Source organism: Nerophis ophidion, linkage group LG20, assembly GCF_033978795.1.
Source record: "Nerophis ophidion isolate RoL-2023_Sa linkage group LG20, RoL_Noph_v1.0, whole genome shotgun sequence".
Classification (NCBI taxonomy): Eukaryota; Metazoa; Chordata; class Actinopteri; order Syngnathiformes; family Syngnathidae; genus Nerophis; species Nerophis ophidion.
The window spans coordinates 42,896,219-42,921,794 of NC_084630.1; the positions used below are offsets into that span (position 1 = coordinate 42,896,219).

Sequence of the window (25,576 nt, forward strand, 5' to 3'; positions counted from 1 at the left end):
CAAGGCCCCAATTACTTCACATCAAATATTCCACTTTGAAATATTTTTGGGGAAAAATGTTGCATATTTTGTTTGTTTGCCATACAAAAACAATGTTTCCTTTAGACAAAAAAAGGGCATAAATCAAAAACATGAAACAATTATTATCAACTAATAGATCTGAAGTTGAGCTACAGTTTTTTTTTATGCTTTTTTGAGTGGATCCCCAATCATTTTAGTGGGATTTATTTTAAGCTGCCATTGTTCAAAAAACAATAACACATTAAAATAAATGTTGTTACAAAGTATTGACTGATTTAAATACTTCACATCAAATATTCAATTTTGAAAAAAATTTGAAGTGGAGAAATATTGCATATTTTGAGTGTTTGCCGTATGAAAAACAAACTTTTCTTTGACCGAAAGTGCATAAAACATCAACGTAAAAAAACAAACTTTAAAAACTCATAATCTGTCAAATATAAATTATTATTATTATTTATTTATCTATTTTAAACACTTTTATGAGTGGGGCCCTTTTGGATCCCCAATAGTGGGATTTAGAGAAAAAAACCCTAAAATAATAATGAATCAAAATCAATGTTGTTATGAATTATTGGCCTATTCAAAGCCCCAATTACTTCACATCAAATATTCCACTTTGAAATATTTGGGGAGGATGTTTCCTTTAGAAAAAAAAAGGCATAAATCAAAAACATGAAAACAATGATAATCAACTAGTAGATCTGAAGTTGATTGACAGTTTTTTTTAATGCTTTTATGAGTGGATCCCCAATCATTTTAGTGGGATTTTTTTTAACTGTCATTGCTCAAAAAATAATAACACAATAAAATAAATGTGGTTTACGAGGTATTGACTGATCTAATTAGTTCACATCAAATATTCCATTTTGGTGGAGGAAATATCGCATATTTTGCCGTATGAAAAACAAAGTTTTCTTTGACAGAAAGTGCATAGAACATCAACGTGAAAACAAACATTAAAAACTCATAATCTGTCAAATATATGTCATTCTTATTATTTATTTATCTATTTTAAACACTTTTATGAGTGGGGCCCTTTTGGATCCCCAATAGTGGGATTTAAAGAAAAAAACCTAAAATAATAATGAATCAAAATAAATGTTGTTATGGCCTATTCAAGGCCCCAATTACTTCACATCAAATATTCCACTTTGAAATATTTTGGGGGAAAAATGTTGCATATTTTGTTTGTTTGCCATACAAAAGCAATGTTTCCTTTTAGACAAAAAAAGGGCATAAATCAAAAACATGAAACAATTATTATCAACTAATAGATCTGAAGTTGAGCTACAGTTTTTTTGTTATGCTTTTTTGAGTGGATCCCCAATCATTTTAGTGGGATTTATTTTAAGCTGCCATTGTTCAAAAAACAATAACACATTAAAATAAGTGTTGTTACAAAGTATTGACTGATTTAAATACTTCACATCAAATATTAAATTTTGAAAAAAATTTGAAGTGGAGAAATATTGCATATTTTGAGTGTTTGCCGTATGAAAAACAAACTTTTCTTTGACAGAAAGTGCATAAAACATCAACGTAAAAAAACAAACTTTAAAAACTCATAATCTGTCAAATATAAATTATTATTATTATTTATTTATCTATTTTAAACACTTTTATGAGTGGGGCCCTTTTGGATCCCCAATAGTGGGATTTAAAGAAAAAAAACTAAAATAATAATGAATCAAAATCAATGTTGTTATGGCCTATTCAAGGCCCCAATTACTTCACATCAAATATTCCACTTTAAAATATTTTTGGGGAAAAATGTTGCATATTTTGTTTGTTTGCCATACATAAACAATGTTTCCTTTAGACAAAAAAAAAGGCATAAATCAAAAACATGAAACCATTATTATCAATTAATAGATCTGAAGTTGAGCTACAGTTTTTTTTAATGCTTTTTTGAGTGGATGCCCAATCATTTTAGTGGGATTTCTTTTAAGCTGCCATTGCTCAAAAAACAATAACACAATTAAATAAATGTTACAAAGTATGGAATGATATAATTACTTCACATCAAATATTCCATTTAGAAAAATTTTTGAAGGGGAGAAATATTGCATATTTTGAGTGTTTGCCGTATGAAAAACAAAGTTTTCTTTAACAGTAAGTGCATAGAACATCAACGTAAACAAACAAACATTAAAAACTCATAATCTGTCAAATATATATCATTATTATTATTTATTTATCTATTTTAATCATTTTTATGAGTGGGGCCCTTTTTCGATCCCCAATAGTGGGATTTAAAGAAAAAAAAACCTAGAATAATAATGAATCAAAATCAATGTTGTTATGAATTTTTGACCTATTCAAGGCTCTAATTACTTCACATCAAATATTCCACTTTGAAATATTTTTGGGAAAAAATGTTGCATATTCTGTGTGTTTGTCATATAAAAACAATGTTTACTCAGACAAAAAGGGCATAAATCAAAAACATTAAAAAATGATAATCAACTAATAGATCTGAAGTTGATCTACAGGTGTTTTTATGCTTTTTTGAGTGGATCCAGAACAATTTTAGTGGGGTTTTATTTAAGCTGTCATTTCTCAAAAAAAAAAAAAAATAAAATAAATGTTATTGCGGAGTATTGACTTATTTAATTACTTCACATCAAATATTCCATTTTGAAAAAAATTGGGGGGGGGGGAGAAATATTGCATATTTTGAGTGTTTGCCGTATGAAAAAAAAAGTTTTCTTTGACAGAAAGTGCATAAAACATCAACGTGAAAACAAACATTAAAAACTCATAATCTGTCAAATATATATATTATTATTATTATTATTATTTATCTATTTTAAACACTTTCATGAATGTGGCCCTTTTGGATCCCCAATAGTGGGATTTAAAGATAAAAAACTAAAATAATAATGAATCAAAATCAATGTTATGAATTATTGGCCTATTCAAGGCCCCAATTACTTTAAATCAAATATTCCCCTTTGAACTATTTTGGGTGAAAAATGTTGCATATTTTGTTTGTTTGCCAAATAAAAACAAAGTTTCCTCAGACAAAAAGGCATTAATCAAAAACATGAAAAATAATACAAAATTATAAGTGACTAATAGATCTGAAAGTGATCTACAGACTTAAATGTTGAAAATAAAAAAAATACTATGAGTGGATCCCAAGGATTTTAGTGGGATTTTTTTTCAACTGTCATTGCTCAAAAAAATAATAACAAATTAAAACAAATATTTTGAAGTATTGACCAATTTAATTACTTCACATCAAATATTCCACTTTGAAATATTTTTGGGGAAAAATATTGCATATTTAGTTTTTGCCATATAAAAACAAAGTTTCCTCAGACAAAAAGGGCACAAATGAAAAACATGAAAAAAAAAAAAACAACTTAAAATCAACAAACAGATCTGAAGTTGAAAGTACAAAAACATATAGATATAGTATTTATGATTTATTTGTAATACTTTTATGAGTGGATCCCCAATATTTTTAGTGGAATTTTTGTTTCGGTCATTGCTCAAAAAATAATAACAAATTCAAAATAAATGTTGTTACGACGTATTGACTGATTTAATTACTTCACATCAAATATTCCACTTTGGAAAAACAATTGGGGGGAGGAAATGGTGCCAATTTTGTGTGTTTGTCATATGAAAAACTAAGTTTTCTTTGACAAAAACAACATGAAACAAACATTAAAAAGGAAATCTGTAAAAATATATGTTATAAATTTATCTATTTTAAACACTTTTTGGAGTGGGGCCTTTTTTGCTCCCTAATAGTGGGATTAAAAAAGACCTACTAAAATAATAATGAATCAAAATCAATGTTGTTATGAAATATTGACCGATTCAAGGCCCCGATTACTTCAAATATTCCACTTTGGGGAAAAATATTTCATAATTGGTGTTTTTGTTTTATCAAAAGAGGGTGTTGACATAAAATAAACATAAAACAATACTTTATATCGACAGATAGAACTGAAGTTGATCTTGAGATTCAATAATAATTAAAGCTGCAAGCAGCGTTGGTCGGGTCCACCTTTGGCCTCTGCCAAGCCCTGGTCTAAGTCAGACCTACATAGAGGTCTTTGTTTCATTTCTTTACGACATTCCTAACAGAAGTTACAAGTAGTTTTGTCTGGTTTTTTCCTAGGGGGCGCTACAGCGCAATTTTGACTTTTGGGGTTTGTTTTTTTATTAGATGGCAATTTTCGCGAGTCCTGATGTGTGTGTAAAATTTGGTGAGTTTTGAAGCATGTTAAGGGGGTCAAATTACAGATCGGCATTTCTGGATGTTGTTGATAAGTGGCTTTCGCTTTGCATAGTAGAGCTTTAACTTGCACTTTGAAGCATTTTAAGGGGGTCAAATTACAGCTCAAAGAGGCAAAAATGACATTTTTTAGGAAACTTTGCGCAGGGGTTCTTTGAAGGCACGTAAAATCAAAACTGGAGCAGTAATCAAAACTTGGTTGGATAGTTTTAATCAAAAGGGTTCAATCTCTCTCCTGTGCGAGTTTGAAGCCGAAACGACAAACGCACTCGGAGGAGTTTACGTTTGAAAAAGGTGACGGGTTTTTACACAACTTTTATTTTGAAGGGGTAATTTTTAACTTCCTGTTGATTTTTGCCGAAGGATGTCAATTATCTAAATGTAGGTCTAAGTGAGACCTACATAGAAGCTTTTGTTTCATGTCTTTCCGGCATTCCCACCGGAAGTTACAAGCAGTTTTGTCTGTGTTTTCTTCCTAGGAGCAGTTTTTGCTGTGTTTTGATAAAAAATTGCGCAAGAGCGCAATTTTGAGTTTTTTTTTTTTTTTTTTTTTTTTTTTTTTCATTAGATCGCAATTTCTGCCAGTCCTGATGTGTGTGCCAAGTTTGGTGAGTTTTGAAGCATTTTAAGGGGGTCAAATTTCAGCTCAAAGAGGCAAAAATAGAATTTTTTGCGAAAATTTTGTTTTGAAGGTTTTTTTTCCAACTTCCTGTTGATTTTTGCCCTAGAAGGTAGAATTATGAAATGTAGGTCTAAGTTAGACCTACGTGACAGTTTTTGTTTCATGTCTGTACGACATTCCTAACGGAAGTTACAAGCAGTCACTAGAGAAAAGCGCTATATAAATATAATTCACTTCACTTCACTTTCCTTCCTAGGGGGCGGTAGCGCGCAATTTTGATTTTTCTGGTTTGGCTGCCTAATAAGTTGGGAAGGCATGCCAGACCGATGTGTGTGTCAAATTTGGTGAGTTTTGAAGCATGTTAAGGGGGTCAAATTACAGCGCATAGGTGCGGAATAATAATAAAACGCACCAGTTTCAATAGGGTCCTTGGCCCATGGCAAAGGACTCCTGCGGACCCTAATAATAATAATAATAATAATAATAATAATAAATGACTTATTTGAAACATTTTTTATGACTGAGACCTTTCTGTGTCCCTGGGACCAATCTTGAGGGGAGCCCTAAAGATAAAAAAAAAAAGTATATATTGTATTGGTTTTGATCATGAAAACTACAATTTCATTGTGCAGTACTCAGTGGAACAAGTTTGGACACCCCTGCTTTAAATGCACATATGACCATCTTATGGATGTAGTAAAATGATATGAACATAACAACTGGAGGTTACCTACAGCCACAGTTGGTAATGACAGTGTAACCCAGGCGGCTATTTGCTTTTGTAGACCACACACCTGGCAAGTATAAGACAATGAATGGTTGATTGGAGTAACGAGGTGTTGTTATCAGCTCAGACAAGGATGAAGGCGCCCCGCGTCACGCCGTCAGCTGTCTTCTGTCCGCCATGTTGAACGCCAACAAGGCTGCTGACCTCCTTCACGCTGCGGCCGCCTTTCTCCATGGAGGCCATCAGTAAGACATCTTTTTAACAGTAACTGCTGTAGATCAGGGCATTTTTGCTAGTTTTAGTCGTATAACCCCCCCCCCCCCACAAAAAAGCTTTTTATACTTGGTGCTATCTTAGAAGTATGCTAATGTTAGCGCGCTTACATTTTATGCTAGAATTTCTGCTAGTTTTATTCGTGTAAACCAGGGGTGTCAAACTCAAATACAGAGTGGGCCAAAATTTAAAACCGAACAAAGCCGTGGGCCGAGGTTGAACAAATTAACCTTTTAATAGGGACCCAAACAAGTTTTGCATTGAATATTGAACAAGCAAGGCTTATATAACTTTATAGTGACATGCAAAATCCAGTTTCAAATAATAATATCAATGGCATATCAAATAAAATTTAAATAAAAATTGAATGCCTCTTTTTGGCGGTGGGGTTGAGGTGGACGGGGTTTGGTGATAGCTGGGGGTGTATATAGTAGCGTCCCGGAAGAGTTAGTGCTGCAAGGCGTTCTGGGTATTTGTTCTGTTGTGTTTATGTTGTGTTACGATGCGGATGTTCTCCCGAAATGTGTCATTCTTGTTTGGTGTGGGTTCACAGTGTGGCGCATATTTGTAACAGTGTTAAAGTTATTTATACGGCCACCCTCAGTGTGACCTGTATGGCTGTTGACCAAGTATGCCTTGCATTCACTTGTGTGTGTGTGTATAAGCCGCATATATTATGTGACTGGGCCGGCACGCTGTTTGTATAGAGGAAAAGCGGACGTGGAGACAGGTTGTAGAGAACGCCAAAGGCAGTGCCTTTAAAGCCCACCCCAAATATTGTTGTCTAGGATGAAATTCGGGAGGGGCACTGAACTTCGGGAGTCTCCTGGGAAAATCGAGAGGGTTGGCAAGTAAGAGTGTTAGCGGTGAATGCGGTGTTACGGCGGCGGGCCAGCTCTAATGTTAATTTAATATTGCCTCAAGGGCCAAGTGGAATTACACGGCGGGCCAAATTTGGCCCGCGGGCCAGAGTTTGACAGCCATGGTGTAAACCAACAAAACATAGCTTTTGATACTTGGCGCCATCTTAGAAGTATGCTAACAGTAGCATGCTTACATTTTATGCTATCATTTTTACTAGTTTTATTCGTATAAACCAAAACATAGCTCTTGATACTAGGCGTCATCTTAGAAGTATGCTAACGTTAGTATGCATACATTTTATGTTATAATTGTTGCTAGTTTTATTCGTATACCCCAAAAAAACCATAGCTTTTTATACTTGGCGCCATCTTAGAAGTATCCTTACTTTTCCGATGTCATCATACTAACGTTAGCATGTCAATGTTTTATGCTAGCATATTAACACATTTTATTCATTTGATTCTCAAAATCATGGCTTTTGATACTCGGCGCCATCTTAGAAGTATCCTTACTTTTCCGATGTCATCGTACTAATGTTAGCATGTCAATGTTTTATGCTAGCATTTTAACAAATGTTATTCATTTGATTCTCAAAATCATGGCTTTTGATACTCTGCGCCATCTTAGAAGTATGCTGACTTTTTCTTTTTTCATCATGCTAACAGCATTTTAGCTCATTTTGATTATTACACCTAGAAATATTTGGTTTTGATACATGTCTCTGTCAGGTTGAAACACCTATGACAGATATTAAACAGACAAGAAGCAAGGAATTAAACAGAGACAGGATTCAATTCAGCTCAATGAGGAGAGCGCGTACACCTGTACCCTTGTAGAGTGTCGTCCCACGCTCTGATGAAAGGATTGCACACCGCCTCTTTTATTTGGACTTTCCCTGATTACATGGCAACAGCTGTTTCTAAGGGGAGAGGGGGTCATAAACAGCCGTTGCCCGCGGTCACAATACAGTTCAAAGAAAAGATCCCTGGAGCTTGAGTCTCCAGGGATCCTGATTCCTCTCCGCTTTTTAGATCTTGGGTCAAGACAAGATCTTCCTGTGGATCACAATAGATCAAAGAAACCGACACCTTCATGTTGCCTCCCACCGTACACAGGGGAGTTTTACAAGCCTTTTGCTTGGTAAGATCAAAGACAGCTTTTGTCCTTTCGCCGGGAACTCATGGAAACAGAAAATGTTGTGATAACTTACATACAATTATTCTGACAGTCTCCATCTTGCAAGTATGCTAATTGTTCCCATGATAACAAGCTAACGTTAGCAGGCTTTACGCTAGCTTTTTAGATTCAATCAAACCCAGGCCAGAGGTTCACAGCATAGCTAGCAGGGCCATCAAAATTTCTGTGGATATATTTTAGCTAGCATTAAAGATACATTCTGTAGACGGTAACATCTCCTCAGATGTAAACATTTAGATTAGATTGTACTTTATTTATTCCGTCAGGAGAGTTCCTTCAGGAAAATTACAATTTCAGCACAATCCCATTCCAGATCAAAGAAACATTACAGGGAGACAGAACAGGATCGCTGACGGTTCTGCCGGCTTCCAGCGCCCCTTACAAAAAATATGAGATACAGGTAAACAAGGGGGGGGGGGGTGGAGAAAAAAATAGAAGATTAAAATAGAATAAAAAAATCGGTCTTAGCCTGGGCCCTGGAGAGGGGGTGCAGACTGAGGCCAAGGGAAAAAACAAACTCATAGCCATAGTACACATCCCTCTTTCATGTGTGTATGAGGGAAACATCAAAGAACACAGAGGACATTAAAGCAGCAGATACAACCAGACACTTCTACATACAGCTATGAATAAAAAGTAAAAGAAACATATCCACTGTGGTTGTCTCTGCGGTGTTCCACGCCATCGTCCACTTGGGTGGAGGGAGCATGGCCCGAGACAGGAGCAGACCCAACAAAGCAACTTGACTTGCATTTGTAATGCAAGTCAAACATATGACGGCGGTAGCTGCCTAAATAGTTTGTGAGGGCACCAGAGGGACATTTCCTATTCCGCTTGTCCTCATTACGGTCACAGTCTTTCATTTCAGGAAAGATCAAAAGAATGTACAATAATGATTCAAAGTGTGTATTAGTAGTGTTTATGTTTATAAAAAACAATGCCATTGTCTGTGCAGTGATCCTGTCAACACAACGCTGGCAGTCAAAGTCCTCCTGATGCCTCTCCATGTTTGCACTCACAACTCCCTCCTGGCCACAGGTATGTTAGCATTAGCACCCGCTAAAAAAACAAAAACAAAGCGCTAAGTTGTGAGAGTAAAAAATTGTAACGCATTTTTATTCTTTTGTTGTTTTTTATCCTTGTCTTTTACCCCAACAAAGGCAGAAAAGACACTTTTATTTGTGTAAGTGTTAGTTAGGCGTTAGTATGGCGTAGTGGGTAGAGCGGCCGGCCAGAAACCTGAAGGTTGCAGGTTCGCTTCCCACCTTTTGACATCCCAAAAAATCTTTGCCGTTGTGTCCTTGGGCAGGACACTTCACCCTTTGCCCCCGCTGCCGCTCACACTGGTGAATGAATGAATGATAGGTGGTGGTCGGAGGGGCCGTAGGCGCAAAACTGGCAGCCACGCTTCCGTCAGTCTACCCCAGAGCAGCTGTGGCTACTGACGTAGCTTACCACCACCAGGTGTGAATGAATGTTGAGTCCCACTTCTCTGTGAGTGTTTAGAAAAGCTCGATATAAAGTTATTTTTATTAATGTCCAGGATGAGTGGAATGTGTTGATGTTGGAATGGTTTGAATAGCTTGAAAAATGTGGGAATTGTGCAACTTGGAAAAATGTGTTATTGATTTCAATGGGAACTTCCTGGAAATTTGGGGAAAAGCAGGACTTTTTGAAAACAATTAGGAGCGTGAATGAGCTAAATTGGTTGGCGTTGGAATTGTTTAAATCGGTCAGGAAATGTTGAAGTAGTAACAGTTTTTTAATTGAGAATTGGTTTTATGGAATTTGGTAAAAAACGGGAATTTTTCAAGTTCCTTAACCACAGAGGTGGGTAGAGTAGCCAGAAATTGTACTCAAGTAAGAGTACTGTTACTTTAGAGATGTATTACTCAAGTAAAAGTAAGGAGTAGTCACCCAAATATTTACTTGAGTAAAAGTAAAAAGTATGTTGTGAAAAAACTACTCAAGTACTGAGTAACTGATGAGTAACTTGATTACGGCAACAAATAATGCACAAAAACATAAAAATAGCAATGAGCAAATTCCTAGCCAGGAATATCTCTTAAGCAACTAAAACAATAATATATATTAAATAATAATACATTAAAATAAAAAAATTAAGGCAAATTGAGCCACAATAACTTAACAGCACCATAGGCTCAGTAGGCATTCATCGATTGATTGATTGATTGAAACTTTTATTAGTAGATTGCACAGTACAGTACATATTCCGTACAATTGACCACTAAATGGTAACACCCCAATAAGTTTTTCAACGTTAATCAATTACTTAATAAATGACCAAGTCGAGGTGATCTACCTCATATATACATACACACACATATCTATATATATATATATATATATATATATATATATATATATATATATATATATATACATACATACATACAGTATATAATTTATAGTTATTTATTTTGCCGTTTTTGTTGACATGGTAAAGGTGTTTTAATCAATATACATGCATGTTTAACATATAGATTCCTATATTTCATGAAGACAAGAATATAAGTTGGTGTATTACCTGATTCTGATGACTTGCATTGATTGGAATCAGACAGTTTAGTGCTGATAATGTCAACATTTTCAAATGGAGGAGAAAAAAAGTTCATCTTTTCTGTCTAATACCACATGAAAGTCGTTGGTTTTTGGCATCTTATTTGTCCAGCTTCCATATTCGTTTTTATACACTTTACAAGAAATACATTGGCGGCAAACTCCGTATTGTGCTCGCTTGTTTGCGCTGGCTTTGGGAGACTCTTATTTTGTTAGCGCAGGCGCGATGGAGTGGCACTTTTATTGTGAAGACAGGAACTGTGCGATCAGTCTTTAGGCTTTTGACGGGAAGTACGGTTGAAATAAAGAGTGTCTTTTTTCCTTTACACTTTTGATTGATTGATTGAAACTTTTATTAGTAGATTGCACAGTACAGTACATATTCTGTACAATTGACCACTAAATGGTAACACCCCAATAAGTTTTTCAACTTTTTTAGGTCGGATTCGACGTGTGACGGTCACGTGACCGCCTGGTTTTGTTTGATTGGTCAAACGTCACCAGTGACTGCATTTGATTGGTGAAACGCAGGCATGCGTAGATCATACTTTGAATGCGTGTCTGACAAAATCAAAACAAACAAAGCGTGCATTAACAGATCGATTAAAAAAAAAGTAGCAAGTAATGAGCTGATTGCAGATAAATGGAGCGGAGTAAAAGTAGCGTTTCTTCTCTATAAATATACTCAAGTAAAAGTAAAAGTATGTTGCATAAAAACTACTCTTAGAAGTACAATTTATCCCAAAAGTTACTCAAGTAGATGTGACGGAGTAAATGTAGCGCGTTACTACCCACCTCTGCTTAACCAACTTAGTTTTTTGTCCTGACTAAGAGGAATGTTTTGACAGTGGAATGGTTTCAATCGGTTGAAAAATGTGGGAATTGTGGACGTTTGAAAACGGGATCATTCACTTTGAATGGGGAAAATGTCCCTAAAACCTGGGAATTCTAGGAAATCCGGTGTCAGAATAATTGTATATAAGTTATCACGCAACTTGTTTTCCCATGAGTTCAGGTCGCCCTGCGAGAAGACAAAAGCTGTCTTTTGATCTTATCGAGAAAAAGAGCTGCCGCTTGTAAACCTCCACTAAGTGTGCGATGGGATGCGACAAGGAGGTGTTGGTTTCTTTGATCTTTCTATCTCAGTAGAAGCATTTAAGTCTCACCTTTAAAATAGACCTCCTTTTTAGAACAGTTGATCTGCCGCTTGGTTTCTTTTTGTCCTCTGTCCCCCCCTCCCTTGTGGAGGGTGTCCGGTCGGATGGCCATGGATTCGGATTCGGAAAAGATGAGCTTTTTTTCTCCTCCATTTGAAAATGTGGACATTATCAGCACTAAACTGTCTGATTCCAATCAATGCAAGTCATCAGTCAGAGTCGGGACCCAGGATGGACCGCTCGCCTGTGTATCGGTTGGGGACATCTCTACGCTGCTGATCCAACTCCGCTTGGGATGCTGATCCGACTCCACTTGGGATAGTTTCTCGTGGACGGGACTCTCGCTGCTGGAAACGCAGGAATTCTGGAAAATCCTGGATTTTTTTTTTAACTTGTAAAAATGATTGTTTGAATTTCCAGACTGGTCGAATGCGTTTAAAGTGGAATGGTTTAATCGGATGAAAAATGTGGTAGTTGCGGAACTTTGAATAATGTCCCATTCTTTTCAATGGGAATTTTGGAAAAGCTGGAATTTCTTTTATTTGAAAATGCTAAAAAAATTACAATGTTCTAAATGAGTTGAAATGGTTTCTGCTGGAATTTTTGAAATCGGTCGAGAAATGTAGAAGTAGTAGCATTTATTACAGAATTCCTGGAATTTTGGGAAAACCGGGAATTTTTCCAAGTTCGAAAAGCAATTTAATTTTTTGGCCTGATCAAGAGGAATGTTTTTGACAATGAAACAGTTGTAATGCGGTGAAAATGTGGAAGGAGTTGTCGCCAGAAAAAAGGGTGGAAATAGGGCTGTGGAAACACAGGAATTCTAGAAAATCCTGGAATTTTTTACTTGGAAAAATTATGGTGTGAATTTCCCGTTTGGTGGAATGTGTTGAAGGTGGAATGGTTTAAATCGGATGAAAAATGTTGGAGTTGTGGGACTTTAAAAAATGTCCCATTCTTTTCAATGGGAATTTTGGAAAAGCTGGAATTTCTTTTTTTTGAAAATGCTAAAAAAATTACAATGTTCTAAATGAGTTGAAATGGTTTCTGCTGGAATTTTTGAAATCGGTCGAGAAATGTAGAAGTAGTAGCATTTTTAATTGAGAAATTGTATAACAGAATTCCTGGAATTTCGGGAAAACCGGGAATTTTTCCAGTTCAAAAAGCAATTTTATTTTTTGGCCTGATTAAGAGGAATGTTTTTGACAATGGAACAGTTGCAATGCGGTGAAAAATGTGGAAGGAGTTGTCGCAAGAAAAAAAGGGTGGAAATAGGGCTGTGGAAACACAGGAATTCTAGAAAATCCTGGAATTTTTTTGGAACTTGGAAAAATTATAGTTTGAATTTCCCGTTTGGTGGAATGTGTTGAAGGTGGAATGGTTTGAATCGGATGAAAAATGTTGGAGTGGTGGAACTTTAAAAAATGTCCCATTCTTTTCAATGGGAATTTTGGAAAAGCGGGAATTTTTTTGAAAATTCTACAAAAAAACTGAATGTTCTGAAAGAGTTGAAATGGTTAGTGCTGGAATTTTTGAAATCGGTCGAGAAATGTTGCAGTAGTAAGGTTTTTAATTGACAAATGGTATTACAGAATTTCGGGAAAACTGGGAATTTTTCAAGTTCCTTAACCAACTTTATTTTTTTGTCCTGACTAAGAGGAATGTTTTGACAGTGGAATGGTTTCAATCGGTTGAAGAATGGGGATTGTGGAAGTTTGAAAAATGGATAATTCACTTTACATGGGGAACATTTCTAGGAAAATTCTAGGAAATCCAGGAATTTCTTTTTAGAATTATTTAAGTAGAGCACATAATTCCCGAACAGGCTCAATATTTTGAAGTTGGAATGGTTTGAATCTGATGAAAAATGTGGGAGTTGTGGAACTTTGAATAATGTCCCATTCTTTTCAATCGGAATTTTGGAAAAGAGGAAATTTATTTTTTTTGAAAATGCTAAAAAAATTTGAATGTTCTAAATGAGTTGGAATGGTTTCTGCTGGAATTTTTGAAATCGGTCGAGAAATGTAGAAGTAGTAGCATTTTTAATTGAGAAATGGTATAACAGAATTCCTGGAATTTCGGGAAAACCGGGAATTTTTCCAGTTCAAAAAGCAATTTTATTTTTTTTCCTGATTAAGAGGAATGTTTTTGACATGGAACGGTTGCAATGCGGTGAAAAATGTGGAAGGAGTTGTCGCCAGAAAAAAAGGGTGGAAATAGGGCTGTGGAAACGCAGGAATTCTAGAAAATCCTGGAATTTTTTGGGAACTTGGAAAAATTATGGTTTGAATTTCCCGTTTGGTGGAATGTGTTGAAGGTGGAATGGTTTGAATCGGATGAAAAATGTTGGAGTTGTGGAACTTTAAAAAATGTCCCATTCTTTTCAATGGGAATTTTGGAAAAGCGGGAATTTTTTAGAAAATTCTACAAAAAAACTGAATGTTCTGAAAGAGTTGAAATGGTTAGTGCTGGAATTTTGGAAATCGGTCGAGAAATGTTGCAGTGGTAAGGTTTTTAATTGAGAAATGGTATTACAGAATTTTGGGAAAACTGGGAATTTTTTAAGTTCCTTAACCAACTTGATTTTTTTTGTCCTGACTAAGAGGAATGTTGACAGAGGAATGGTTTCATTCGGTTGAAGAATGGGGATTGTGGAAGTTTGAAAAATGGATTATTCACTTTGAATGGGGAAAATTTCCCTAAAACCTGGGAATTCTAGGAAATCCAGGAATTTCTTTTTAGAATTATTTAAGTAGAACACATAATTCCCGAACAGGCTCAATATTTTGAAGTTGGAATGGTTTGAATCGGATGAAAAATGTAGGAGTTGTGGAACTTTGAAAAATGTCCCATTTATTCAATGGAAATGTCATATAAATTTTGGAATTTTTTTGGAAAATCCTAAAAAAAAATTGAATATTTTCAATAACTTTAAATGGTGGTGCTGGATTCAATCCCGGGCTCGGGATCTTTCTGTGTGGAGTTTGCATGTTCTCCCCGTGACTGCGTGGGTTCCCTCCGGGTACTCCGGCTTCCTCCCACCTCCAAAGACATGCACCTGGGGATAGGCCCCTCCCACCTCCAAAAACATGCACCTGTAGATAGGCTCCTCCCACCTCCAAAGACATGCACCTAGGGATAGGCCCCTCCCACCTCCAAAGACATGCACCTGTAGATAGGCTCCTCCCACCTCCAAAGACATGCACCTAGGGATAGGCCCCTCCCACCTCCAAAGACATGCACCTGGGGAAAGCCCCTCCCACCTCCAAGGACATGCACCTGGGGATATGCCCCTCCCACCTCCAAAGACATGCATCTGGGGATAGGCCCCTCCCACCTCCAAGGACATGCACCTATAGATAGGCCCCTCCCACCTCCAAGGACATGCACCTGGGGATAGGCCCCTCCCACCTCCAAAGACATGCACCTGGGGAAAGCCCTTCCCACCTCCAAAGACATGCACCTGGGGATAGGCCCCTCCCACCTCCAAGGACATGCACCTGGGGATATGCCCCTCCCACCTCAAAGACATGCACCTGGGGATAGGCTCCTCCCACCTCCAAGGACATGCACCTGGGGATAGGCCCCTCCCACCTCCAAGGACATGCACCTGGGGATAGGCCCCTCCCACCTCCAAAGACATGCACCTGGGGAAAGCCCTTCCCACCTCCAAGGACATGCACCTGGGGATAGGCCCCTCCCACCTCCAAGGACATGCACCTGGGGATATGCCCCTCCCACCTCCAAAGACATGCATCTGGGGATAGGCCCCTCCCACCTCCAAGGACATGCACCTATAGATAGGCCCCTCCCTCCTCCCAAAACATGCACTTGGGGATAGGCCCCTCCCACCTCCAAAGACATGCACATGGGGATAGGCCCCTCCCACCTCCAAGGACATGCACCTGGGGATAGGCCCCTCCCACCTCCAAGGACATGCACCTGGGGATAGGCCCCTCTCACCTCCAAAGACATGCACCTGGGGAAAGCCCCTCCCACCTCCAAAGACATGCACCTGTAGATAGGCCCCTCCCTCCTCCAAAGACATGGACTTGGGGATAGGCCCCTCCCACCTCCAAGGACATGCACCTGGGGATAGGCCCCTCCCACTTCCAAAGACATGCACCTGGGGACATGTTTTTTGGCAACACTAAATGGTCACTAGTGTGTGAATGTGAGTGTGAATGTTGTGTGTTGGCCCTGCGATGAGGGAGCGACTTGTCCAGGGTGTACGCTGCCTCCCGCCCGATTGTAGCTGAAATAGGCACCAGAGCCCCCCGCCACCCCAAAGGGAATAAGCGGTAGGAAATGGATGGATGGATGGGTTGGTGTTGCAATTTTTCAAATCGGTCGAGAAATGTTGAAGTAGTAACATTTTTAATTAAGAAACGGTATCACAGAATTCCTGGAATTTTGGGGAAAACCGGGAATTTTTCCAGTTCAAAAAGCAAGTTTGTTTTTTGTCCTGACTAATAGGAATGTTTGGACGGTGGAACGGTTCAAGTGGGTTGAAAACTGTGGACGGAGTAGTCGACAGAATATAGGGTGAAAAAAGGGTTTGAAAAAAATGGGAATTCCTGGAATTTTTTTTAACTTGAAAAAAATTATAGTTTGATTGTCCAGGATGAGTTAAACATGTCGAGGCTGGAATGGTTTGAATCGGATGAAAAATGTGGAAGGTAGAGAGCGCCAAAACCTGGAGAAGAAGAAGAATAAATAGATGAACTTTTGGTGTAGAAAATCATGTGTGAATGTTTGATTAATAATTATTACACAATTTGCTCAATTCTGTTTTATTTTTGGGGCCGTAGTTTGCCCACCTCTGCTCTACTGCCATCTGGTGGCTAAAGTGGACATTGCACCCCGCCCAATTGGTCACATTTCACGTGTTAGGCAAACCGTGACGAATATGAATCCCCTTCCTACTGTACGTCTTTGTCAATAAGAGAATCTATTTTCAGTGTCTGCAGGAGACGAGCATCACGTACTGATGGCGGCGCAGCTGAAGAGTAAAAGCGCCTTTGTCTCCCTCATTTGTGTCAGCCTGAGAAACGCACCGCAAATTGCGCTCATGGTGAGACCGAGACGCACTTGCACGCGGTGCAGAAGTTGCATCAAAGTGTGAATATGATCCAGTTTGATGGACACAAACCACAATAATTCATTGTGAAAGTGGCAAATGAATGAACCGGCGTTACCGTGACGACGACTCTCTGCCCCGCAGCCTCCCGATGTCCTCCCGTGTCCCCCGGCTTCCATGGTCCTGGCAGTGGTGTCGCTGTTGAGAGCGTGCAGCGGCGACCACTCCTCCGGCTGCAGTGATGAGGCCTTCAGGTGTCTGCTTGCCAGTGGGAAAGTTCAGAAATGCGCGTTGGAGGTTCTGGCCTCGCTCAGCAGCAGCCCGGGTAATTGTTCTGTCCCTTTTATTGCCAACCAAAATCATTACTAAAAGTAGGTCTCGGATTTTCGTACAGTGTTTCGGTTATAAAGCATTGCCCCAAACAAATTAACGTATTTTTTGGACTATAGAGAACACCACTGAATAAGCCACACCCACTAAATAAAAAAATATATTTTTAAACGTTGTGCAATGCATTTACCATACCAACTTTATTTATAAAGCCCTTTAAAAACAACCACAGTTGAAGAACAAAGGGCTGTACGTCCATCCATCCATCCATTTTCTACCGCCTGTCCCTTCTGGGGAGCACCTCTCGCGACCCCAGCTGCATCCGGCGGAAGGCGGGGTACACCACAAAGAAATAGAGGCAAACCACAAACTAAAAATTAAAGCCGCAAGCAGCGTTGGTCGGGTCCGCCTTTGGCCGCTGCCAAGCCCTGGTCTAAGTCAGACCTACATAGAGGTCTTTGTTTCATGTCTCTACGACATTCCTAACAGAAGTTACAAGCAGTTTTGCCTGGGTTTGTTCCTAGGAGGCGCTGGAGCGCAATTTTGACTTTTGGGGTTTGGTTTTTTATTAGATGGCAATTTTCGCCAGTCCTGATGTGTGTGTAAAATTTGGTGAGTTTTGAAGCATGTTAAGGGGGTCAAATTACAGATCAGCGTTTCTGGATGTTGTTGATAAATGGCTTTTGGAAATTATTGGTATCGGTTTCAAAAAGTAAAAATGTATAACTTTTTTAAAACGCCGCTGTGTACACGGACGGAGGGAGAAGTACAGAGCGCCAATAAACCTTAAAGGCAATGCCTTTACGTGCTGACCCAGTCACATAATATCTACGGCTTTTGACAAACACAAGTGAATGCAAGGCATACTAGGTCAAGAGCCATACAGGTAACACTGAAGGTTGCCGTATAAACAATGCCAACACTGTTACAAATATGCGCCACACTGTGAACCCACACCAAACAAGAATGACAAACACATTTCGGGGAGAACATCCGCACCGTAACACAACACAAACACAACACAACAAACACCCAGAACCCCTTGCAGCACTAACTCAGTCAGCACTAACGCTAAAATATACTCCCCCACCACACACACCTTAAACTGGTAACAATATTTATCCTTTAAATGGATACATTCTACAAATGCAGTCACTTTTGTATGTTTCAGGAGTTAACAGCACAATGAAGTCAGTGTTTGAAGTTCTGATCCAGCATATGAAGAACCCTGATTTGGACCCTACAGTAAGTACTTATATTCTGTACGACATCAGTACCAAAAGTTTAATTCCGTGTTGTTTTCAGGTTCTTCACAAGTCCTACAAGGCCTTCATACAGTGGATGAACATTTGCACGTCTTTTCCACAGCAGCTCAGAGAAGGTAGTGTTCACCTGCTGTAAACATGACATATACTGTATGATGTCTGCTGTAAACATGACATACACTGTACGATGTCTGCTGTAAACATGACATATACTGTATGATGTCTGCTGTAAACATGACATACACTGTACGATGTCTGCTGTAAACATCACATACACTGTACGATGTCTGCTGTAAACATGACATATACTGTACGATGTCTGCTGTAAACATGACATATACTGTATGTCTGCTGTAAACATGACATACACTGTATGATGTCTGCTGTAAACATGACATATACTGTATGATGTCTGCTGTAAACATGACATATACTGTATGATGTCTGCTGTAAACATGACATACACTGTATGATGTCTGCTGTAAACATGACATACACTGTATGATGTCTGCTGTAAACATGACATATACTGTATGATGTCTGCTGTAAACATGACATACACTGTATGATGTCTGCTGTAAACATGACATACACTGTATGATGTCTGCTGTAAACATGACATATACTGTATGATGTCTGCTGTAAACATGACACATACTGTATGATGTCTTTTGTAAACATGACACATACTGTATGATGTCTTTTGTAGACATGACACATACTGTATGATGTCTTTTGTAGACATGACACATACTGTACGATGTCTGCTGTAGACATGACACATACTGTACGATGTCTGCTGTAAACATGACATATACTGTATGTCTGCTGTAAACATGACATATACTGTATGATGTCTTTTGTAGACATGACACTTACTGTATGATGTCTTTTGTAGACATGACACATACTGTATGATGTCTGCTGTAAACATGACATACTGTATTATTTCTGCTGTAAACATGACATACTGTATTATTTCTGCTGTAAACATGACATATACTGTATTATGTCTGCTGTAAACATGACAATATACTGTATAATGTCTGCTGTAAACATGACACATATTGTATTATTTCTGCTGTAAACATTACATATACTGTATTATGTCTGCTGTAAACATGACACATACTGTATTATTTCTGCTGTAAACATGACACATACTGTATGTCTGCTGTAAACATGACACATACTGTATTATGTCTGCTGTAAACATGACACATACTGTATGTCTGCTGTAAACATGACACATACTGTATTATTTCTGCTGTAAACATTACACATACTGTATTATGTCTGCTGTAAACATGACACATACTGTATTATGTCTGCTGTAAACATGACACATACTGTATGTCTGCTGTAAACATGACACATACTGTATGATGTCTGCTGTAGACATGACACATACTGTATTATGTCTGCTGTAGAAATGACACATACTGTATGATGTCTGCTCTCCATTGCCAGATCTCATGACCACGGTCCAGAAGCGTGTCTGTGACCCGCGCTGGGAGGTGAGAGACTCCAGTGTGGAGTTGTTGGGACAGCTGGCCGGCGTCCTCGCCCTGGAATCAGAAGACCTGCCCAGCACATCCACTCCCGTCCTCAGGGGCGGCACTGCAGGACCCTGAGAGCTACGTGAGAGCCAGCGTCATCGCTGCACTGGCGAGGACTCTGGCGCCCAGCTGGCAGCAGGGGGGCGGCGCCGCATCAGGGACAGGTTTGTAAAAACATTTGACGTCTATTTTATTTTATTTTTTCAACCCTAAATTCTGGACTGTAAGCCGCTACTTTTTTCCAACGCTTATAAAACGGTGCGGCTGATTTATGGATTTCTCTTCGCTGACGACCATGCTGCACAGTTATTAAAAAAAACGAAGAAAGAAAAGATGTTATAGTTTGTGCCATGGTGCTATCTTCTAGACGTGTTCGCTCACTGCAGGTGCTTCTGTTTAGAGTACAACTGCTCTTTCCTTTTTTAGCTGTTCATAACGTTGCTACTCATATGGATTCTCCATTCATCACTCCAAGCAACGTTTGTAAGTTTTACAATATAACTAAAACAATTCTTAATTTCTAAACCGTCCCATGTGTGACGTCTGTTGGAATGTTTTCATGCATATTTGTACGTGCTATCGTAATCTAATCAAGCTAGCAGCGTTAGCATTAGTTAATATGCTAATACGTTTACAAGTGTCTGTGTTAGCATTATTAACTTACAAAGCCATTATTTTGGTTTTGTTTCAGTTTCACAAATTCCTCAGTAAATTCACCAAAACGTCACCGTGGAGTTATTAAGTCTTTTTAGCTAATTGGAGAGCTAGCTTGCGCAGCTAGTGGGTCCATGACAATGACTTCTGTTTTGTTTGATCAGCCGTTTTACTGCCATGGTTCAGGCATAGTTTGGAATATATTTAAATAACTAATTTCAAAACGTGAATATATTTATATATATACATATATATATATATATATATATATATATATATATATATATATATATATATATATATATATATATATATATATATATGTGTGTGTATAATTTGCGGCCTATCGTCCAATGCGGCTAATATGGGGGAAAATATTTTTTTCTTCTAAAATTGAGTGGGTGTGGCTTAAATTGCAAACTGTGGAAGTATGTTCCAACATTGGCCTGTAAAACAGCCCTTGGGAAATCTTCAGTAAGTTCCACTGAATTGCATTCATACAAGTTTAAGACAAACCCCGTTTCCATATGAGTTGGGAAATTGTGTTAGATGTAAATATCAACGGAATACAATGATTTGCAAATCCTTTTCAACCCATATTCAGTTGAATATGCTACAAAGACAACATATTTGATGTTCAAACTCATAAACTTTATTTTTTTTTTGCAAATAATAATTAACTTAGAATTTCATGGCTGCAACACGTGCCAAAGTAGTTGGGAAAGGGCATGTTCACCACTGTGTTACATCACCCTTTCTTTTAACAACACTCAATAAACGTTTGGGAACTGAGGAAACTAATTGTTGAAGCTTTGAAAGTGGAATTCTTTCCCATTCTTGTTTTATGTAGCGCTTCAGTCGTTCAACAGTCCGGGGTATCCGCTGTCGTATTTTACGCTTCATAATGCGCCACACGTTTTCCATGGGAGACAGGTCTGGACTGCAGGCGGGCCAGGAAAGTACCCGCACGAAGCCACGCTGGCATTGTCTTGCTGAAATAAGCAGGGGCGTCCATGAAAAAGACGGCGCTTGGATGGCAGCATATGTTGTTCCAAAACCTGTATGTAACTTTCAGCATTAATGGTGCCTTCACAGATGTGTAAGTTACCCATGCCTTGGGCACTAATGCACCCCCATACCATCACAGATGCTGGCTTTTCAACTTTGCGTCAATAACAGTCTGGATGGTTCGCTTCCCCTTTGGTCCGGATGACACGATAAATGGGTTGTACTTGTATAGCGCTTTTCTACCTTCAAGGTACTCAAAGCGCTTTGAGACTACTTCCACATTTACCCATTCACACACTGATGGAGGGAGCTGCCATGCAAGGCGCTAACCAGCACCCATCAGGAGCAAGGGTGAAGTGTCTTGCTCAGGACACAACGGACGTGACGAAGTTAAGGATTATTTGCACACAAAAAAAAATGTTTAGAGTTTGAACATCAAATATGTTGTCTTTGTAGCATATTCAACTGAATATGGCTTGAAAAGGATTTGCAAATTGTTTTATTCTGTTTATATTTCCCAACTCAAACGGAAACGTGGTTTGTAAAATACACCCACCATGAATTGATTAACGTGGACCCCGACTTAAACAAGTTGAAAAACTTATTGGGGTGTTACCATTTAGTGGTCAATTGTACGGAATATGTACTGTACTGTGCAATCTACTAATAAAAGTATCAATCAATCAATCAATCAAACCAGTGGACACAATCTCATCAAATCCAAAACAATGACAAAACCTTTGCTGCCTTTTTTAGACTTGGACCACGTTTAATGCTTCACATGGTGAGTTGTTGGAAAACCATAGCTTCATTACAAGAGGAAAGGATGACAACACATTCTCAAGGGCACAGAAAAGATAAATAAGGAAACTTAGACCAGGGTTGTCCAAACTACATTCGGCCTATGTCAAAAAAACTGAACAATTATTACATTTTTTTTTAAATAGGTTAAAAATCGAAACAAATAATTAAAAAAAAAAAAAATTCCCAGAAGCCTTCTACCAAGTACCTAATAAAGTGTCCCTGTGTCCCTCCAGGCCGACCTAGTGCGCCGCCTGCTGGACATCCTCAGCGAGGACACGGAAGGCTTCGCCAGGCGGGCTGTAGTCCGCTACTTCATTTCCTGGTTCTCCTCCTCGCCGTCCTCCTCGCCGCTCCTCCTGGACTCCGTGCGCCGCGTCCTATCTCTGGGCAGCGTGGATCTGGACTGGGAGGTCAAGGTCCACTCTTTGGAGCTGGCGGAGCTGCTGCTGGACTCGGTCCTCAAGGGCCGCCCGGGTTACGGCGAGAACGGGGGCGGACAGTCCTACGAGCCGGCGTGCGCACTTCACACGCGCATAAACGGGCCGGACGCCACTTTGGACGCGGCGTTAGGTTTCTTAGTGGACCAAGGCGTCATCCCCGCGCTCTTGGCATGCCTGGTGGACTGCGATCGACCCGTGGGACTGAAAGCCAGCCGCCTCCTGATAAGCATCAGAGACACGGTCTGCCCCCTGCTGGCCGACACCCGAGATGAGCGGACCGCCATGGCGACCTGCGTGCTGCCAGAGGAGATCAGATTGATGCTGAGGAGGACGCCCGGTGACCAGGACGGGGATCACCGCGTGGGCGTGTGCCAGGTGTTGACCTCGCTGGACTTGGACCAACGATCAGTTCTTCTGAGCCAAAGCAGCGACCACGTACACAACTCCTTCCTGTCTCTGCTGCAGGACATCATGAGCGCCCGTGCCGCCCACGGCCACACGGACGCGGGTCAAGAGGTTGTCGTGGACTGTTACTGACACCTGACACGCCCCCTAGAGGTCAGGAGGTTGTAGTGGACTGCTGCTGACACCTGACACGCCCCCTAGGGGTCAGGAGGTTATAGTGGACTGTTACTGACACCTGACACGCCCCCTAGGGGTCAGGAGGTTGTAATGGACTTTTACTGACACCTGACATGCCCCCTAGGGGTCAGGAGGTTATAGTGGACTGTTACTGACACCTGACACGCCCCCTAGGGGTCAGGAGGTTATAGTGGACTGTTACTGACACCTGACACGCCCCCTAGGGGTCAGGAGGTTGTAGTGGACTGCTGCTGACACCTGACACGCCCCCTAGGGCTCAGGAGGTTGTAGTGGACTGTTACTGAAACCTGACACGCCCCCTAGGGGTCAGGAGGTTATAGTGGACTGTTACTGACACCTGACACGCCCCCTAGGGGTCAGGAGGTTGTAATGGACTGCTACTGACACCTGACATGCCCCCTAGGGGTCAGGAGGTTATAGTGGACTGTTACTGACACCTGACACGCCCCCTAGGGGTCAGGAGGTTATAGTGGACTGTTACTGACACCTGACACGCCCCCTAGGGGTCAGGAGGTTGTAGTGGACTGCTGCTGACACCTGACACGCCCCCTAGGGGTCAGGAGGTTGTAGTGGACTGCTGCTGACACCTGACACGCCCCCTAGGGGTCAGGAGGTTGTAGTGGACTGTTACTGACACCTGACACGCCCCCTAGGGGTCAGGAGGTTATAGTGGACTGTTACTGACACCTGACACGCCCCCTAGGGGTCAGGAGGTTGTAATGGACTGCTACTGACACCTGACATGCCCCCTAGGGGTCAGGAGGTTATAGTGGACTGTTACTGACACCTGACACGCCCCCTAGGGGTCAGGAGGTTATAGTGGACTGTTACTGACACCTGACACGCCCCCTAGGGGTCAGGAGGTTGTAGTGGACTGCTGCTAACACCTGACACGCCCCCTAGGGCTCAGGAGGTTGTAGTGGACTGTTACTGACACCTGACACGCCCCTTAGGGGTCAGGAGGTTATAGTGGACTGTTACTGACACCTGACACGCCCCCTAGGGGTCAGGAGGTTGTAGTGGACTGTTACTGACACCTGACACGCCCCCTAGGGGTCAGGAGGTTATAGTGGACTGTTACTGACACCTGACACGCCCCCTAGGGGTCAGGAGGTTGTAATGGACTGCTACTGACACCTGACATGCCCCCTAGGGGTCAGGAGGTTATAGTGGACTGTTACTGACACCTGACACGCCCCCTAGGGGTCAGGAGGTTATAGTGGACTGTTACTGACACCTGACACGCCCCCTAGGGGTCAGGAGGTTGTAGTGGACTGCTGCTGACACCTGACACGCCCCCTAGGGCTCAGGAGGTTGTAGTGGACTGTTACTGACACCTGACACGCCCCTTAGGGGTCAGGAGGTTATAGTGGACTGTTACTGACACCTGACACGCCCCCTAGGGGTCAGGAGGTTGTAATGGACTGCTACTGACACCTGACATGCCCCCTAGGGGTCAGGAGGTTATAGTGGACTGTTACTGACACCTGACACGCCCCCTAGGGGTCAGGAGGTTGTAGTGGACTGCTGCTGACACCTGACACGCCCCCTAGGGGTCAGGAGGTTGTAGTGGACTGCTGCTGACACCTGACACGCCCCCTAGGGGTCAGGAGGTTGTAGTGGACTGCTGCTGACACCTGACACGCCCCCTAGGGGTCAGGAAGTTGTAGTGGACTGTTACTGACACCTGACACGCCCCCTAGGGGTCGCCAGCAACAAATTCAATTGACAGACTTGGGTTTTTAAAGAGATGAAATATGAAGCAGCATATTTTCATCACGCCATTAAAAAGATAATCAGCCTGTTGTTGCGTAAGTGAGTGAACCTCGCTGTTACATAAGTAGAAATAATGAAATGTGAGGTGTGGGGAGTCTATTTATAGACCTGCCGCGTGAAAAAAGATAAGGGTTGATGCGCTCGTTCATCAACGTTTATTTTTGTAACCTGCTGACCGGCTTTTTGCAACATTTTGGTGTTCCTAACAAGCGTCATTGCTAATACATTACTATGTTTTTTTTGTAATACCAGGGTTTTAGGATGGTCTGATTCAATTGAGGTGATTTAAAGTCGACTGGCAAGTGACCATTTGAGGTTTTGCAGAGTTTATACTTAATAAATTAGCTTTTATAAAATTGTT

At 40.4% G+C, this 25,576-nt stretch overlaps 1 protein-coding gene across 1 annotated transcript in view; it reads left to right on the plus strand.

The window, feature by feature from the left end:
* brat1 (BRCA1-associated ATM activator 1) overlaps nt 1-25,576 on the plus strand; it is a 33,839-nt gene extending 8,263 nt beyond the window's left edge. Inside the window, 9 exon segments of the mRNA XM_061881263.1 lie at nt 5,748-5,870; nt 8,915-8,997; nt 16,658-16,770; nt 16,921-17,101; nt 18,278-18,351; nt 18,412-18,487; nt 19,842-19,984; nt 19,986-20,094; nt 22,640-25,576. Coding sequence (XP_061737247.1) covers nt 5,748-5,870; nt 8,915-8,997; nt 16,658-16,770; nt 16,921-17,101; nt 18,278-18,351; nt 18,412-18,487; nt 19,842-19,984; nt 19,986-20,094; nt 22,640-23,373 — 1,636 coding nt within the window. The 3' untranslated portion in view covers nt 23,374-25,576.